The sequence below is a fragment of the Oenanthe melanoleuca genome, chromosome Z (assembly GCF_029582105.1).
Source record: "Oenanthe melanoleuca isolate GR-GAL-2019-014 chromosome Z, OMel1.0, whole genome shotgun sequence".
Classification (NCBI taxonomy): domain Eukaryota; kingdom Metazoa; phylum Chordata; class Aves; order Passeriformes; family Muscicapidae; genus Oenanthe; species Oenanthe melanoleuca.
This window is the reverse complement of record NC_079362.1, coordinates 60,560,089-60,578,562: the sequence shown is the minus strand read 5'-3', so window position 1 is coordinate 60,578,562 and position 18,474 is coordinate 60,560,089. Positions and strand designations below refer to the sequence as shown.

Below are 18,474 nucleotides of genomic sequence, written 5' to 3'. Positions count from 1 at the left end.
TAGCACAGACCTACTTTAGTGCTTTTCCCTGCTCATGCTTTTTTACATTCTTTTCTTGGTTTCTGAGCATTCTGAGAAAGGACAGACATTCCTCAAGGGCTCACTGAATGTCACATCTCCTGGGGATTTTCAAAGAAATAGGATAGGAAGCAGAAGTATTCAAAGTAGATTGAACTTATAGATCTAGCAAGCCAGTTGTCTTAGCACACTTTGTGCATCCCCTTCACCCATTCTTTCACTGCCAGTGGTGGTGAAATCACACTGCTTGGTTACAGTTCATCTTGATTTGATACTGGAAGTTAATATTTATTGCAAAGCTTCACATACCTGGTTCAGTATTACCTGTGGTTCTTAACATTCATATTCAGGGTACTGTTATTCTTCCTGGGGCAAAGGAATAGAGTCTCATTCTCTGATGAAAGTTTCTTCATACGGTTTTCCATTACAACACATTTTCACTCCATCAGAATGATTAAGATGAAAAACAGAGGATATCATCGATTTTCCCTAAGAGCCTTTGAAATTTAGCAGTTCTGTGACAGAAGACATAGTCTGTGAAAAGTAAATTACTCTCTATCATTTTGGAGAACACAAAAAGAGAAATCGTTCTCAGTATTTTTTTCTCACAGTCCAAATTAATAGCCATTAATAACTCACTTTCTTGAATGCCAGCTCATAAAATCTCACTGCCAAAAGCCTATTACTTTGGCCTCGGCTATTCTACAGTGTACCAAAGAATAGATGCTGTTGCATCTCAGAACTTTCGGGGTTCAGCTAAAATTTCCAATTATTCTGTTAGCAAGGAACAAAACTGAGTTCTGGTGATGAAGGTTTTGAACTTCTCAGGAATTTCACAAACTGCCAAATTTCTTTTTGCTGTTTATTTGGGGGAACAGCCAAAATTAACTCAGAGTACTGGCTCCTATATGGCATGAATTCCCAGTATTTGGAAAATTACCTATATCACCCAGCCAACAAATATTAGAGAGTAATATGTGCTGCAAATAGTTCATAGATCACAGAATCATTAGGGCTGAGGAAAGAACCTCCACAATCATCAAGTCTATGCTTTGACAATACCATATCACACAAACCACAGCACTTTGTGCCATGTCCAGTCATTTCTTGAACACCTCCAGGGAAAGTGATTCTATCATCTACCTGTGTTGCCCATTTCAGTGCTTAACCATCTGTTCTGTGGAAAAAAAACTCTCCCTAATTTCCAACCTAAAGCTCCCCTGGAGCAGCTTGAACTTACGTGCTCTCATCCTATCCCTGGCTGCCTGGGAGAAGAGGCCAATCCCCACCTGGCCACAATCTCCTTTCAGGCAGTTGTGGAGGGTGATAAAGTCACCCTGAGCCTCCTTTTCTGCAGGATAAACACCCCCAGCCCCCTCAGCTGCTCCTCACAGCACTGGTGCTCCAGACCCTGCCCCAGCTCCACTGCCCTTCTCTGCACTCACTCCAGCCCCTCAGTGCCTTTCTTGCACTCAGGGCCCAGAGCTGGACACAGCACTCGAGGTGTGGCCTCAGCAGTGCCCAGGACAGGGGGACAATCCCTGCCCTGCTCCTGCTGCCCACACCATTGCTGATCCAGGCCAGGATGCCATTGGCCTTCTTGGCCCCCTGGGCACACCTTGGCTCATGTTCAGCTGCTGGCACCAGCACCCCCAGGTCCTTTCCAGCCACTCTGTCCCAGCCTGTGGCACTGCCTGGGGTTGTTGTGACCCAAGGGCAGGACCCAGCCCTGGGCCCTGTTGAGCCTCACACCATTGGCCTCAGCCATGATCCAGCCTGTGCAGATCCTTCTGCAGAGCCTCCCTGCCTGTCACATCCTGAGGTGTCTCCTTAGACCTGAGATCACCTCTGGAGGACATGCAGGTGGTTTGGAACCCAGCTCTTTCCAATGCCCGCCGATGAGAGACTGCAGGAGGCTGTTCTTAGAGGTTTTCATGGTTGTTTATTGTTTCTTATCTCAGGAATGCTTGGTCCCGCGAACAGCGGTCTGCTCGCCAGACGTCCAGGGCAGAATCTGCCTGGCAGAGGCAGGACTTATCTTTTATAGTCTAAACTACGTACTAGGTATTTACAAATGACCCCCAATACAATACAGTCTTGTTACATGGTCCAGATCTGTTCTCATCCAATCTAAAAGTGCCAGCGTGTCACCCAGCATGGATGACATGGAGAAGAAGGAGGAAGAGGTATCCACACCCCCAATTCTCCATCTTGGCCACCTGTCCCTTATCACAAACATTCTAGAAATCTGCTAATTCTACATTCTAACAGTCTAATTTACACTCCATTCACTCTTGTGGCTTGCATTTCTTCTCTCAATGTTGGTAAATTGCTCCAAGGAGCTAAATCCAGCCCCTGAGACACCTGGGTCCCATTCCAGGGTTCTTGGGGACCCCGCCAGGGGGGTCTTAAACCTTCCAGGGAAGCCAGAGGAATACTCTGGACTCCCACACTGCCCAACAGCAAATCAACACTCCCACACAGCCTGGTGTCATCTGCAAACTGACGAGTGCACCCAACCACTTGCCAAGGTCATTGATGGAGATATAAACAGAACTGGCCCCTGGGGAGATCTGCACTAGTGACCAAGCAGAATCTACAAAAGGTGCAACATGCACATCTTTGTACAGGCCTAAGAACACAGTTTCATCACCATCCCACCAGCCCTTCCTGTAAAGAGCTTTCAGATTTTATTCCAGTTTTCAAGAGCTGGCCTGTTTGTTCCCCCATGAAAATTTTCTTAGAGGATGAATAAGGTTTTTGCAAGATGATAAGGAATGTATTATAAAAATATTAATAACAAAAGGAAGACAGAGGAAAAACTCCATTCTTTATTGGACACAGTAGGGGAAATATGGTTACAAAAGATGAGGAAAAGGCTGATGTTATGAATGCCTTCTTTCGCCCAATCTTCAGCTGTAAGACCAGTGATCATAGGGCAACTGTCCCCCTGAGCTGTTTGACAGGGATAGGGAGCAGAACAGACCCCTGCAATCCAGGAGGAAACAGTCAGTGACCTGCTGTGCCACTCAGACACCCACAAGGGACCAGATGGGATTCACCCAAGGGGACTGAGGGAACTGGCAGAAGTGTTTGCCAAGACACCCTTCATCATCCATTATCAGCCCTGGCTCTCTGAGGAGATCCACAGATGTCTGGAGGTTGGGCATTGTAATTCCCACACACAGGAAGGGCTGCAAGGAAGATCTGTGAAACACCAGGTTTGTCAGCCTGACCTTGGTCCCAGGGCAGGTTATGGAACAGATCCTCTTGGATGTGATCCCACGGCACTTACAGGACAGCCTGGAGGGATCAGAGGAATGACACACACCCACCACAGGTTTAGGAAAAACCTGCCTGACCAACCTGATGTCCTTTGATGACACACCTGATGGATGAGGGAAAGGCTGCTGGTGTTGTATACCAGGACTCAGCAGAGCTTTTTACACTGTCTTCCATGGCATAGCCTTGCCATGCTGGCAGCCTGTGGCTTGGATGGGAACACTCTTTGTTGGGTTAAAAACTGGCTGGAAGTTCAGGCCCAGAGAGTGGTGGTGAACAGTGCTGCATCCAGCTGGGGATCAGTCACTAATGGGCTTCCCCAAGGCTCAGTATTAGGCACAAGTCCGTTCAATAGGTTTATTATTGTGTTAAATATCTTAAAGATCTGGATGAGGAAATTGAGTATAGCCTTACTAAATCCACAGTCTACACCCAGATGAGCAGCACTATCGATCTGTTGTTGGGCAGGAAGGCTCTGCAGAGGGATCTGCACAGGCTGGATCATGGCTGAGGCCAACGGGGTGAGGTTCAACAAGGCCCAGTGCTGGGTCCTGCCCTTGGGTCACAACAACCCCAGGCAGTGCCACAGGCTGGGACAGAGAGGCTGGAAAGGACCTGGGGGTGCTGGTGCCAGCAGCTGAACATGAGCCAGGGTGTGCCCAGGGGGCCAAGAAGGCCAATGGCATCCTGGCCTGGATCAGCAATGGTGTGGGCAGCAGGAGCAGGGCAGGGATTGTCCCCCTGTCCTGGGCACTGCTGAGGCCACACCTCGAGTGCTGTGTCCAGCTCTGGGCCCTGAGTGCAAGAAAGGCACTGAGGGGCTGGAGTGAGTGCAGAGAAGGGCAGTGGAGCTGGGGCAGGGTCTGGAGCACCAGTGCTGTGAGGAGCAGCTGAGGGGGCTGGGGGTGTTTATCCTGCAGAAAAGGAGGCTCAGGGTGACCTTGTCACTGCCTGAAATGAGGTCATGGCCAGATGGAGGTCAATCTCTTCTGCCATTTAAGCAGTAACAGGATGAGAGCACATAAGTTCAAGCTGCACCAGGGGAGATTGAAATTGGACATCAGGAGGTATTTCTTCACAGAAAGGGTGATTGGACATTGGAATGGGCTTGATTATCTCAGAAGTCTTTTCCAATTTTATTGATTCTGTTTATCACAGAATGTGATAAACTGTGAATGCGTTTTTATGGTCAGCTAGACAACATATGATCACATTACCATATTTTATCCACCACCTTTCTGATGTTTCATCTTTTACTCAAGGGCAGTGGAGCTAATCCTATATAATGTAGCAAATATCCAGGAGAGAATAGGTCCAGCAGTAATAGATATACCAAAAGGTGGGGAGTTTTTTATATTCAGTATTACTTTTTATTACCTTCACACACCTAAATTGCAAACAATCTGAGAAGGGAAAAAAAAAAAGGAATACAAATCTGCCACAAAGTAATGCAATAAGACTAAAATATTTCCCACCTAAATAGTTAAAAATTCAGTGGGATTCAGTGGAAATTGCTAAGGGAGTCAGGTTTGCTAAAAAATGTCTACCAAATTCTTGGGCAACTTTTTATGTCAGGCAAATAAAAGGAATAACTTATAGATCTTAATTCCAAAAAAATCAAAACAATTATGAAGTTTTCAAAACAGAAATGGTCAAAAATGTAAACAAAGACATATTCTAAGGAAATAGAGGCTCCCATCTTCTCACAGAGTACTTTTAAATGCTATCTGATATATACTTTAAAGATACTCACTGTTTTTAAGAGTTCATGTTGTTATTGGGGCTACATCAAAGTTAATACTTTGGTAACTGGAGTAGCACATCAGCTGCTCCAGAGACTCTGAAATTACACAGGTTGCCTTAGCAGGCTGCACTGTAGGACCTCACTTTTGGGATCACAGGTGAATGGAACACTTCTTCACTGGCTTCACTGCATCCCATTTATATTATTTCGCCATGACAGCTTTAGGCTTTCCTTACCCGAAAAAATAATTGGTAAAAATATGTGTATATATCCTGTGCTGGGTAGAACATAGTACAGTCAAAACAGCAAGAAACAGGTAAATGTGTGCTGGTACATCCAGGGCAGGAAGTGGTGCTGTGCATCAAGACCAGGACTAGAGGGTTCCTGTGTAGCACTCTGACATAATTGAACCAAAGTTGCAATACATGTTGAAAATGTACAGTTTGCACAGTAGCATAGCAAAGTGCTGTTTTGTCCTCTGCTCATTCCCTATGTGATACCTAAAACACCATTAGAATATTTTTGACCTTTTCCAGTTTTGTTTCAAAACTGAACTATTACTAATGTCTCAACTACATCCTTACAGCTAATTTTAACATTTCCTTTATAGATCTGGGTGGTTTTTTTAGTAGCTTGTTCTTTTTCCTTCAGTGGAGCTCTTAATGTAATATTTTGTTATAGACACCATTTTTGTGCTAAAAAAAATAACTAATATTTGTAGCCCTTTCCTCTAGCAGCTTCAGACCAAAGAGTGACCTGGAGCCATACATCTTGCCCTCCTGTGTGTAAATTAGTCACTTTTCCAAGATTTCCTCCCAGAAATACATTAACAGAGAACTCCTACGTTCTACATACCACAGAAACTCTGATTCTGTGGTTCAGCCATTGCAAATGACAAAAATTGGAAATACCTGAATATTTCTCTGAGAAGGTTGTCATTAATTTGTACATTTTTTCATCACATTAAAAAGCTAGAATAATATGCATAAATTGTAAAATTGATCACTAAGTATGTGTTCACCAGAATAACTTTTAAAAGCAAATATTTCTTCATTATCTTCATGTTGCAACTTCTTGTTTTTATTGAAAATGAAAAATTATAGTGATCTTTTCATAGTGAGCAAGCAACCTGCTTCGCACAGTCTCTACTGTTAAAAAGAAAGTTTGTTTGTCCTTGATAACAAAATAGTTTATTCTAATGTGTAATCACAATGAATTTGCATAGAACCAAGTCTGAACCACTGCAGTCATCTCAGGCATGTGTGGAGATTTGGGCAAGTGTCCCTGTGATCAATGACAAGCAGACGTGACAAGGTGCTATAAAACATCATTAAACAACAAACACATGTACAGCAAAGGGTGTGTATCAGACCCCATTTTATAGTGCAGAGATAAGGAGCACTAATCAAATTGTTCTCTGAGTAATTTGATTATCAATGTAGGTGAACAATAATAAATAATAACTTCCTTGAATATGTGCAATATATGTATATCATTTCTGAAGTGAGTCAAAAAAGATGAAATATTGCACAATATAAAAACTCTTTTTTCCTATAATATGCAAAGTACAGTTCAAGATTATATGAGAAGGTTTTTATCAAATGGCTTATAATAATTTAAAATAAAAGCATTAATCTAAATGATCCATAATTAATCTAAAGAATACAGTAATTGTCACAGTATTTATTGTCCTACAACCTATTCTTTGTAAACACCTTGGGAGACAGCCTTTGTGTGTGAGAAATTAGTCTTCCACATTGTGTCTGCATGAGAATGAAAGTTTCATACCCTAGGGGCATATTTATAATTAGAATGATGTAACTGAATCAAAGACATTGTTTCTTAGGAAACTGAGACATTAATCTGCAGAAGTTATTTTAGGGTGGGGTAGAGGGCAATTCTAGGTTTATTCCATTATTAAGAAACCATTTTTCTCTATGCTGTGAGTTTTTGTTTATTGTTTTCTATTGTCCTTTCATTAGTATTTATTCATTAGTCTTCTTCTTCTTCCTTGTGGGAATATAGATTTTTCCTTCTTGTCCTGGAGTGACACATACATGTATATACTCAGTGGAGATGGAAGGAAATTCCCATGGCTGCTCTTCCCATCACAATTTCCCTGCTGGTCACAGGATCAGTCGGGGTGCTGAAGCTGGTGTTACTGCTTCAATATCTTCCCTTTGATACTGCTTGAGGTGTCTGCAGGTCTTCTATGACACCGTGCAAAGGAAACAGAGTGCTCCGAGAGACTTGTGAGCCATCCCTGGTGATGACTGATCAAGGGTTTTGGAAAGGGCTTTGGAGTTCAGCAATGACAGTGTTTTGTGAAGTGCTCACTGTGAGTCCATGTACAAGCTCTTGCATTAGGATGGGTAACACTCCTATGTGTCCTACAAAGTAAATACATAAAATAATTCAGTCTAAGTTATACAAAGATAGGTCTCTGCTGCACTACCATCACGTGGATTTTAACATCCTGGTGGAGATTTCTTTAACTGCATAATGTCCGTATAAAGCCCATGACCAAAAAAACCTGTTGAATAGCTCCACTAGTTTACAAATACTGACAAACTTCTTTTTAACTTACAGCTCAATTTCCAAATGTTAAGAACAATAAGAAGTTGAGAGAATACAGGTGCTCCTTAAATAATAGCTATAGTGTGTCACACCTAAAGGGCCATGACCTAGATGCCAAGAAGGGTGAAAGAAGAAAGCTTTTTTTATTTCTATTTTCCAGGCCAACTGTCTTTTTCATTACACAGTGTTAATGCCAAGAAGTTCAAATTATTCAGCAGTATTCATTGTACAGAATGAAATACATGCCACATAAAAAGGTAGTGCCATAAATTTTGATATTTACTGGAACTCCCCGATGGAGAAAATGCATGTTTCTCAAGTACTCTGCACATACAGTATTCAAGCAGTGCTGACAAGGGTAGGCAGACTGAAAGTTACACAGCACCTCGCATAAGAACTCCTTCTGATTTCTTAGGAAGCCAAACTCCTCACCTCTCTATTTTTACTGGCTTAGATTCTCTTTGTCTTCCTGGATATTGGCCTGGCATCTAAGGCAACGTAGGCAGTTATTTTGCCTAGACAATTCATCCTCACCATCATTGCCAAGTTCGAGACAGTTGTGTGGCAAGGCTTCTAGATCCTGTTTCACTCCTGCATAGCTGGCAGCATATTCTGCAAGAATTTTATTTAAAGAAGAAGATACAGACTCAGCGTCATCAAACGTGCAACTTAATACTCAAGGAAGATAACCACTCTACATTGTTCAACAAATACAGGTTTAAAGACTATTCCACAGGTTTCTGCCACCAAAGAAAAAGAGGCATCCCCTGCTCTCCAAAACGCAGGGTACCCAGGGCGGGGGTGGTGGGTGTCCGACCCCGGAGCGCTCCTTCCAGCGCAGCCATGAGGCAGGGCACGCAGCCTTGGGCAGAGCCAGGAGGGAAGAGCGCGGGGGGTCTCCTTCGGGGAACAAACCAGGGGAGAGGCGAGGGGAGCAGCCGGCGGCAGAGCCCGCAGGGGACAGCACGGCCGCGGGTGCGGGCGGGGGCTGCGGACGGGAGCGCCTGGCTCCGGGGGGCGGGGACGAGGAGGAGGAGGCAAAGAGGGAGGAGGAGGAGGAGGAGGAGTATTTGGGGGCGGCTCGGAGCAGGTGGCGCTCAGTGTCGCCCTGGGAAGCGGCCAGCTCGGGAGCTGCCGGCCCCTCGCCCTGCACCGCGCCGGACATGGGCTCTGCGCTGCCCGCCCTGCTGCTCGCTCTGGGTACGTCTGTCCGTCCCGCCGCCCGGGGAGCGCGGAGGGCACGAAGGAAGGAAGGAGGGAAGGAAGGGAGGTCTCCCCTCGGTGAGAGGTGCGGAGCGGGGCGGCCTCGGGCGCTGCGCCCTGCGGGCTGTGGCTGCGGGCGGTGCGAGGCGCCCGCAGCGATTCCAGAGCGGGTTAAACTCCTGCACCTCACTTTCCCCTGAAGGCACCGAGTGTGTGTGCGCTGGCACGGAGGGAGCGGGGACAGTCCGGTGTGTGAACTTAGGGCTGTGTGGCGATTATACCTTTTTAGGCGCGAAGATGATGTTCTCTTTGTGAGTACTGCTCCTGTTTGCGAGAGTCCTCTAGGTCTGTTACCACAGTGCTGGGCAGATATTGTTCCTTGGAAAAGGATAGGGAAACTTGAACCATCTCCTCCTTCTCTTGGCTAACTTAATTACCATTACATCTATTTTCCTGGGAACTATAAGCAATTATATTCACTTGCCATGAGCAAATTCCCAGGCAGTTTCAGAGTTTTAATATTACTGTATGCTCTCACAGACCCTTAATTAGCAAGTCACCGAAGTTGCAGCATGAAAATGAGTCTTCACTGATGAGCTGTTCTAACTTGTTCTTTCAGTAACTATAGTGAACACTGCAGTGGAATGTGTGGCTGCAGGGTATGAAATAAAATACAAAAATATGAACCTGTGATGTGATATATAACACACAAACAACCTGGCATTTTTTTTTAAAGAATAAAAATTCTGAAAAGTACCAGTGGGCAAAACATTCCACCCTGTACTTTTGTTTGATCTATGCTTTATTCTCCAGGTTACGGCTACTGAAAATCAGGACCACTAACATTCCCTGTAATTCATGGGGTCTTAAGACTTGCAAAGGTTGTAGAGCAGTGCTGAAAGCAGAAGATAAGGACTGATTATGAGAGGAAAATTCCCTTAGCATTATGAATGACAGAGGTGGGATAGGTCTACTTTGTTCAGGCACTATCCCTGATGTATCTCAATTTATACATCTGGAAGCTGTCATAATTTTGATTTCAGATGTGTCATGACATTTGATGTTAGTGGAGGAAATTACTGGGTTAATACTTGCTCAGACCTTTTTGATCTTGTAAGAGTAGCAACAAAAAGAACCTTTCAGGACAGAGAGTATTCCTTAAGTGTTTTTAGAGTTCGATGGTGGTGTTCTTAAAGCTCTCCCACAATAATTTTCAAATTTGCTTGAATTCTGGTGAACTGGTTTACTTTCAAAGGTCATATTCTTAAATTGAACTGGGAGAGCTTAGCTGAGTTTGTCATTACTTCTGGAAAATATTCCAAGTTATTCCAGACTTGATTTTATGTATTAACTTCTGAATTATCAGCTGTATTAAATGGGTCGCATGGGGTGCTTTGTTGTGTCTCTAAATTGAGCTAAAAATAGTGCAACAGAGAAGTAGTGGGTTATTCTTTGCTGATGTGTATTTTTGTGTCTGGAAAGTCATTAGGACTTTGTAGATGAGAAGAAGAAGAAGAGGTCTGAAGAAGAGATCATTTTGGTAGCATGACTTTGGTACCAACATTTTTAATCATTGACCAAAAAGAATATGGCATAGAGAAGTAGATTATGTTAAGAGGAGGAAATGATGCATTAACAGATGCAACAAAGCCAGAAGCTTTTCTGTTACTACATGCTGCTGATAGATTTGCCACATACAATTCTTTAAATTTACATTTTATGCATGCATTTTTTTCCTTATCCTGTTCCTGAAAGTCAGAGCCAAAACTGCCCAGCTCTCCCTGAGAGTGAAGTCAGTGGAAAATACAGTAGCTTTCCTGGGATCAATTCTGGTAACATTTTCTTTGGAAAGCTTTAGTGCCCTCATGCTTCAGAGAAGATATTTGAAATTTGGCAGGAAGGCACTATTTGCATTGTCTACCTAAATTTGGCCAGGTAACAAATCTTTGCAAAACTGTGTTCCTCTGGAAAGAAGTGCATTTTTATCAGCTAGATTCTAAGTTAATTTATGATGTCCACCTTGTTATGCACCTTAGTCAGATGTTTCTGTGTGAGGTCTTAGATCTACACCCCCAAATACAAACAATTTCTCTCTTGACTTCCATGTTATTTGTTATTTTTACAGCAATATCCTTTGTTTAAGTCACTCTGCTTTCCAGTTTGCTTATGGGTGATAGTCTGCTGACTGTCTGTACTGCATGCTCCTCACTGTTTCCTGATGATTCGGATGAATCAGCTTGTTCTCCTTTTTATAAGAATAATTCACTTCAGAATGAATTATCAAGTGACAGTGTTGGAGGACCATACCTAGGGGAGGAATTAAAATTTGGGGTGACCTCACCTATACCATCCCAGCAAACCTTCAGGTTGAAGTGTACATGTACCTTCCCCCAGCAATCCAGGATGTGAATGATACAGCTCTCAGCACATTCATAAAATATCCACTCTGTGAAGTCCACATCCCTTGAACTCTTTAACTCTGAAATGAAAGCTTGCAGCAATGTAAGGGTTATGCCTTTTGGGCTGCAGGTCTACCACACGAGTGCCATGGATTCTCAGGTCTGTGGGACCCAGGCAGACTGAAGGAGAAAACAGATCTATCTGAAACTGGGGTGTGTGTGTAGAATAGAGAATTTCCAGTATTGGGGACCTTGTAAGTAATGGGCCCTAAGGAGGAATAGGAGACCTTACTAACAAACTCTTTTTCTTCAGTACACTTTTGTTTAAACTGGGATGGAAGCTGTGACAATGACATTAAATGTGCAAAACTTGGAAAATGCCAAGAGCCAGTTAACCACCTGGATTTGTCTCTTTTGCACATCAGTGCATCTTGCTATAAACAGAGAAAGATGGTGTGATCAGAGAATGAGCTGGAACTCCTGCCTTGCTTAGTTTTAAAATTAGAAAGTGGTCTAATGAATGAGGAAAAAGTGTAGGATTAAGTAAAGTAAATTTCTTTTTTCTTTACAAAAGTAAATTCTTCTTTTCTCTCTCTTTTATTTTTTTTTTTTTTTTCTGCAAAAGCTGAGTACAATTTCAGATGAGTCATTTAAACCAAATCTTTGACATGTGGTTGGAGCTTTTGTGTTCTTCTCTTTCTCTTTGCTCAGCCAGGGGTTCTCAAAACTGAAGCTGCGTTTTCACGATCTGGTTAAGCTGAGCTGAATGTGGAGCTGTCGCTGCAAGGACATTTCATCCACTCATATTTTCATGTTTCCACCAGTTTCTCTGCACTATCACTATGGCTTAGTCTGGGGAACAGGTCAGGGATCCATTTGCTTCAATAATTTTTTCCCCCTTTTGAGCCAGGTTAGTTTTGGAGATGAGCTAAACTGATCCTGTTCACTTGAGCAATTTATTTGTTAGTGTTGGCATAGGGGACAGTCAGAACTTGTGGCCAGAGGAGGGAGGAAAGCTGGAAAAGTCTTTCACTGGTAGCTGTCACTTTCACTGGCTTGAGCTAGTTGTGCAAGTGCATCTTGATGTGCAAAACTGCTTTGTATTCACAGCTGTGGCTGAAGTCAATGGAAATTGTATTTTAAATGTGAAAAAATAAAATGGTTTCAGCTGCATCACTAGATATCCAAACATAGTAAGTACTTTTTTTTTTGTCTAATGGAGCTAAGGATGATCTCTCATTTCACTTGAGTGCTGGAAAATAAATCCTCTGTCAGATGCAAATACTTGAATGTTTGTGGTCAAGATATGTAGGCAGTAATTAACAAGGAAGCTGCTAAGGTTAAAATCATACACATAAAAAGTACATGTTAATGTACAGAGCAGAGTGGACTAAACTGATAACTGAACAACAAATGGAAATTTAACATTTGGTGTAATAAATGAAGCTAAAAGTTTGGGTGAAAATGCTTTTAACATGCATCTATGCAAGCCAACTTAAATCCATACAGCCTGTTTTGGTTTCTGCCTTTCTTCCTCTTTGTGATCATCTTTTGATACCTTAATGTTTTATTATGTGAGTAATGTTAATGTTAAACATGGAGATGGCTTGAAAGCAGAACCAGATATGAATTCTTAAAGTTTTTCCTTCTTTCTGAGGTAGCAAGTAGTAGCAGCACCACTACATATTATTTTTGGAGTTTTGCCTCTTACAGCATTTCAGATTGAAGTAAGGCTTCATTCATACTGCATTACAGGACTTGTATTTTGTATTATGTTTATTTTAGAAGGCATACAGGCTATTGCCATCAAACACCTAAACACATTAACAGTTAATATTTATTTGTGCATAATTTTGTCAAAGTCAACATGAGATCCTACCAACAAGTTTTAACTGTGTGCTGCCTCACTCTGGAACAGCCTGTGAATTAGTCTTTGCTTTTCTGATTCAGTGTCACAGAACTTCAATTTAAGAAGTTAAAGAAATAAAAGTGCAGCTAGTCCTTTTTTTCATTGTGCTTCCTAGCCACTATATAAATATTATTCATTGTGGTCTTTCTTCACTATTGTAAATTTGAATGAATGAAAATGGAGTTTGTGTGTACTTCATGTGATGTATTTTTGAGGGCTAATAACTGGAACTACCAGTGTAACAGCTTAATGTCAAAACAGCTAAGTGTGAATAAGGTACTTTCCTTTAAGGATTAATGCAGGTAAGAGGGCGTTTCTGCATCTCCAGATGAGTAAAGCAAGTCATTTTTCCCAGCAGAAATCTTGTGCAGCCTGTATCCAGTGTTGTTACTTTCATTTAAAGGTTTCCTTTGTTAGGCTCTGTGCAGGCTGGTTCCCATTTCCATGGTGACCGTGCTGAAATGCAGACAGGACACAGGCTGGATTCTCGTCGGCATAGCCATGCACTTGCATACCAACACATGTTATCTGCTTGGCTTAGGACATTCCCATTAGCAGTTTTAATGTTTAGAGCTTCTTTTTCACATAGTGAGCTCTGGCCCCTGTGATACTGCACAGTGTTGGGATTTCAGACCCTGTGCAGCAAGACAGAACAAGTTGATAAACTTATTTTTTTGTGTAAATAATTTGTCTCTACTGTTCCAATATAAATTATTCAAGGACATCAGAGAACTGTCTGAGCCATAATTTTCTTTTCACTTGAAAGTGATAACACAGAAGGATTTTTATTTATAAACCCTTAGGTGGAAGACTGACATGTATCTGTGCTAAACAGTTATAGGAATATACACCTTCTTAAGGCACTGATAAAAGGATAATGAAAATAATTGAGTGTGAATTACACAGGATAAATGATACCTTCTGTCTATATCATTCAAGTGTGAGTACATATCTTTGTGAAGCAATATGCAACAATCTTCTTCCTGCTCATATTGCAATCGCTTTCTGAAGGTGGTGAATATTAAAAGCATTTAGTGGAGTCAACATAAGCATTTCCATCACTTCCAAATCAGGCTGTGATTTCTGAACTGCCAAATAAACTCAATATTCTGAGTGCTGGTAATTGTTATTTTGAATTATTCACTGAGTATCATTTCAGGAACTTCAGAGGAGAAAATTTTATTTTCTCCTGGAGATGCACAGGCTGTAAAAATATAATAAGACTTGCATATTATTCAGAACTTAAAAGAGCGGGCAAAGAAGTAGGATCAACACAGACTCTTTGAATGGAGGATGAGCAAAGACGTTTTGTGTGCAACTGAATGGCATCTGCATGGTTGAATGTCACACATGATGAATGTCACGGATTCTTTTGTCCCTTTCAAATTGCTGTTAGACAGGGTGAAGGGCTTGGAAGTTATGTACAGCCCTGATGGAACTCGTGCCTTATTCCTGATTTAATTTGCCCTTTACAACCTCCTTCCAAATTTATAAAATCTTCCCTTATATCATACAGTTGCATGTCTTTTTCTTTCTTTTTTTTCTTAATCACATGAATCTCCTTGCATAACATTGTTAATTATTTCTAAAGGACAGACAATAAAGAAATCTTGGTGGAAATTACTGTGAACAGCAGACTTCAGGGAGGAAGTGTATTGCGCAGTAGAAATACCTAAGGAAATAATTGAGTTTGAGGATGGAGATGTGAGTGGAGGGTGGATAGATGTGGAGAATTGAACTAGGTTTTTACCTTTTATCTATATGACAGCTAATCTGTCTGCCTGTCTGCTATCTGTCTCAAACATAAGTGACCTTAAGGAAGAACAGCTGCAGCAGCTGGTGCTGTGTTAAGACTGTGATACAAAGCTGTGTGTGATGATAAGAATGCAGATGTCCAGGCTGCTTCCCCCACTGGATTACCTGGGAAACTGCCTCAGCCAGCTGCAAGATCAGTGCTCTCACCTGAGGAGTAGCTGCCTTGTGCTAGGTCTGCATGCTTAGTGCAGCTTTGGATGCTGTTACTAGAAGTTGTCAACTCAACATCTTTTGGGAGAAATGCCCATGCCATGCTCTGTGTTGCCTGAGCTAAGGCAGCTGCAAACAGGTAAACCATGGAATTAGTTATCAGCATGTCTAAATTTCCACATGCACAGCAGTCACTTCTCATAATTCCTCAGTGTCTGTGACTTGAAACTTTCTGTTCAAATTTCCCTTCAGCTGTGAAAGCACAGTGGGTAAGAAATTCTACTCCATTATATATTCAGCTAAAAAAAACAAAATAGTAAATTGCTGCAATTCAGGCCTAAATTTATTCTGGCTGGTCACATTCCCTTAGTTGACTAGATGTCTACATAGGTGTTGAATCAGAGCAACCTGTGTCAAGAGTTTGTGTCCTGGTTTCTTAATAGCAACATGCTACAATAGGGAGAGTAAAACACAGAAGAATCCCCTTGAGGCACCTGTCCAGAGTAGCAGCAAGTGGAGTGTTATGTCCTGAGGCAACTAGTGCATCCTAGATAGTTAAAAATATCACTCCAGAGGAGGGTGCATGACTTAAATGGCTCTGTGACTTCTTATTTGAATTTTTTGGTTGAAAATAATATTGCTAACTAAAGAATAACACAACATTTTATTAAATAATTTTGAAGTGATTCTATTTTCTTAACAGTAAATTCTAATGGGATGATAGGAGTCTATAATAATGAATTTTAAAACAATTTTATCCAGTAATCCTCCTGTGTAGTATAAAAATCAGTTGTCTTTATATGCAGTACTTTGGATGCACATAGAATTGTTTGGGTTTATAATATTAAATTTGGATTTAGCTGTAATTCCTCATTAGCTGTAATTAGCTGTAATTCCTAATTTAGCTAACCATAACTGCATAGAAGAAAAATTAAATGACATAACACTTCCTTTAATAAACTTCCAATTTAAACATGCCTGAAATACGTTTAGGTCAAATATAAAATAGCTGAAATTACTGAGAAGGATCTCTTACTAAGATGGGCAAAGCAATAAACAGAGAAAAAATCCAGCAGTGCTACTGACATAGTAGTCCTTCAGCTCTGCTAATAATAGTTATCCATTTAACTCTAGCCAAATATCCTTTTGCTTCACTGTCACTACTCTTTCTTTTTTTTGTTGGTGTTTTTTTTTTGTTTTTTATGGGGAGTGGGCGGGAGGGGAGTGGGGTTGGTTCGGGTTTTTTTTCAATTTTTGTTTTCCCTTCCAAGCTGCCAAAAGCCAGTTCATCATATTGAACAGTAAAAAAATACTTGAGTCTCTCTTGTTATCCTTCTGAGAAGCTGAGAGCTACAATAGACTTTGGTTCTGTGAAGACAAAAAAGCAACTGTTCTGGTTTTGTGGAAGCGAGTATTATCTCCAGAAAACTCTTCTTAAATGTACATGGGCCTTCTCTCTGACCCCAAAATGTACAATGGATGCATTTTACAAAAAAATAAAAAAAAAAAAACCCACCAAAAAAAACCCCCCCCCACAAAAAAAAAAAAATAAAAACCAAAAAAAAACACACCGAAAAAGAAAAGAGGAATATAACTTCCTTCTGGACTCTGACTACAGCTATCCTGTCACCAACCTGAGCACTGGCATCTGGGTAGACCGAGTGTGGTTTGTGGGATGAGGGCTGGGAGAGTGTCTGCTGGAGACCCACTTCACCTAAAACATGGTCCCCCTGTCCCAGAGTGTGGGGTTAGGTGCCTTGGACTCAGCACTTTAAAATGCACAAAAAACCAACTTACTGCAAAGGAAGGCTTGTGCAGCAATGAGGTGTATCAAGGGTGTTTGAACTCCATCCTTCTCAGGCACCAGCATGAGGTGCCTCCTTCTTCTGAGGTCAAGGATGGGGAAGAATTTTGGAAAAAAGGTGTCCAGTTCAGCTTTTTTTCAAGTGGTAGCAGCTTCAGTAGTACTTGTAATAGAGCTCTCCCTCGTGGCTCACCGTGATGTAGAGTCACCTCTCAGTGCTTTCCAGAAGCATCTTTGCTACCTGGCAATAAAGCAGTCAGACAAGCAGCCTACCCCATATATTGAAACAAGGTCTTAGCTCATCCCAAGATGTATATTCATGTTTCCACACAGACAAAGATACATCTTGCCTGTGGCCTAATATCTGGGCACTTTGCTGGAAGGAGTTCTGAGTTGGCTCTTTTGGACCAACTACCCATGCACTTCACATTTTGTAATTTGGTTGCGCATAAAAAGAAGTTACTTAGCTATTTAGTTAAATAATTAAGAATTATTAGAAGTAGAAATAAATAAGTTGAAAATCCTTCATTGCCTCTTACTATGTCAGAGTGAGTTAACAGTAGGGTAGAATACTTTGCTCTTAGACAGGGCTGCTGCTACAGAATTCATATTCTAAACTTTGTGCAACTTTGTGTAATGTTACCTAAGTGGCAGGTAATTTTAGGTTCATTTTGGGTTAGCCAGCCACCGAAGTCTGGGCTTCCTGGATTGTTTTCCTGATTTTAATGTGCCCAAATTCTGCCTAGACACTATCTGGTACCAGAATTGATCATTTCAATGTGCATTAAGGTGCAATTTCAGGTTAGTGATTGGGACCACCTGCCTACCATTCAGGATGCCCAACCATGAGCTCCCATTAAAATCAGAGGAGAGAAGTAGTCATTACTTCTGGCATGGGAGAGCAAATGTTCTGATAATTATAGCTCTTCCAAGTATTGTATTGTATATCCTGTGGTGCTTTGGAGGTTTTCTTTTTGCAGGAAGCTGATGTAGCACACTTTTTACAGCTGAGGCTGCTCTTCTGTGGCTCTGTGTACAGTGGACAGCACTCAGCTCCCAGCTAGCTTCAGAAGCTCTGAGGGAGGAATAGGGTCTTAAACAGGTGTGTCCTACAATTGGTATGATGGAATGGTCACTGGACCCACTGCAGTCCTCATGTTTTAGGTTGTGACACAAGTGGCAAAGGGGTGGATGGTGCTGGCAAGTCCCTCAGCTATTTTCTAGTCTAGTCTTTCAGGTCATATTTAACAGTGATATAATGTGATATAACACACAATAATAAATGTTATAATACACTATAATTTTCATATAAGCTAGAGGGTGATATGGATAGGGAAGTACAGATACCAGTGACTGCTTTTCTTTCCTGATATTTGTGTGAAAAACTGAATTTTTGCTTTGTAAAATCGTGTTTTCATAGCAGCTAGGAGGAGCAAATGTGGCATATAGGGTGTACAGATAGCAGTCACGCTGCTTTCAATGTGTTGACATGCATTTCCTCTCTTACAGTTGTAATGTGGCTAATGCTCATCTGACTATATTTGGAAATATTCCTGGTTTTAAAAAGAGAAAA

The 18,474-nt window shown here is 41.7% G+C and overlaps 1 protein-coding gene across 1 annotated transcript in view; it reads left to right on the top strand.

Annotated features, from left to right (window-relative positions):
- The first annotated feature begins 8,685 nt into the window (after nucleotides 1-8,685).
- ITGA2 (integrin subunit alpha 2) overlaps nucleotides 8,686-18,474 on the top strand; it is a 66,162-nt gene continuing 56,373 nt past the window's right edge. The window contains exon 1 of the mRNA XM_056513212.1: nucleotides 8,686-8,821. Coding sequence (XP_056369187.1) covers nucleotides 8,785-8,821 — 37 coding nt within the window. The 5' untranslated portion in view covers nucleotides 8,686-8,784. The remainder of the gene's footprint in view (nucleotides 8,822-18,474) is intronic.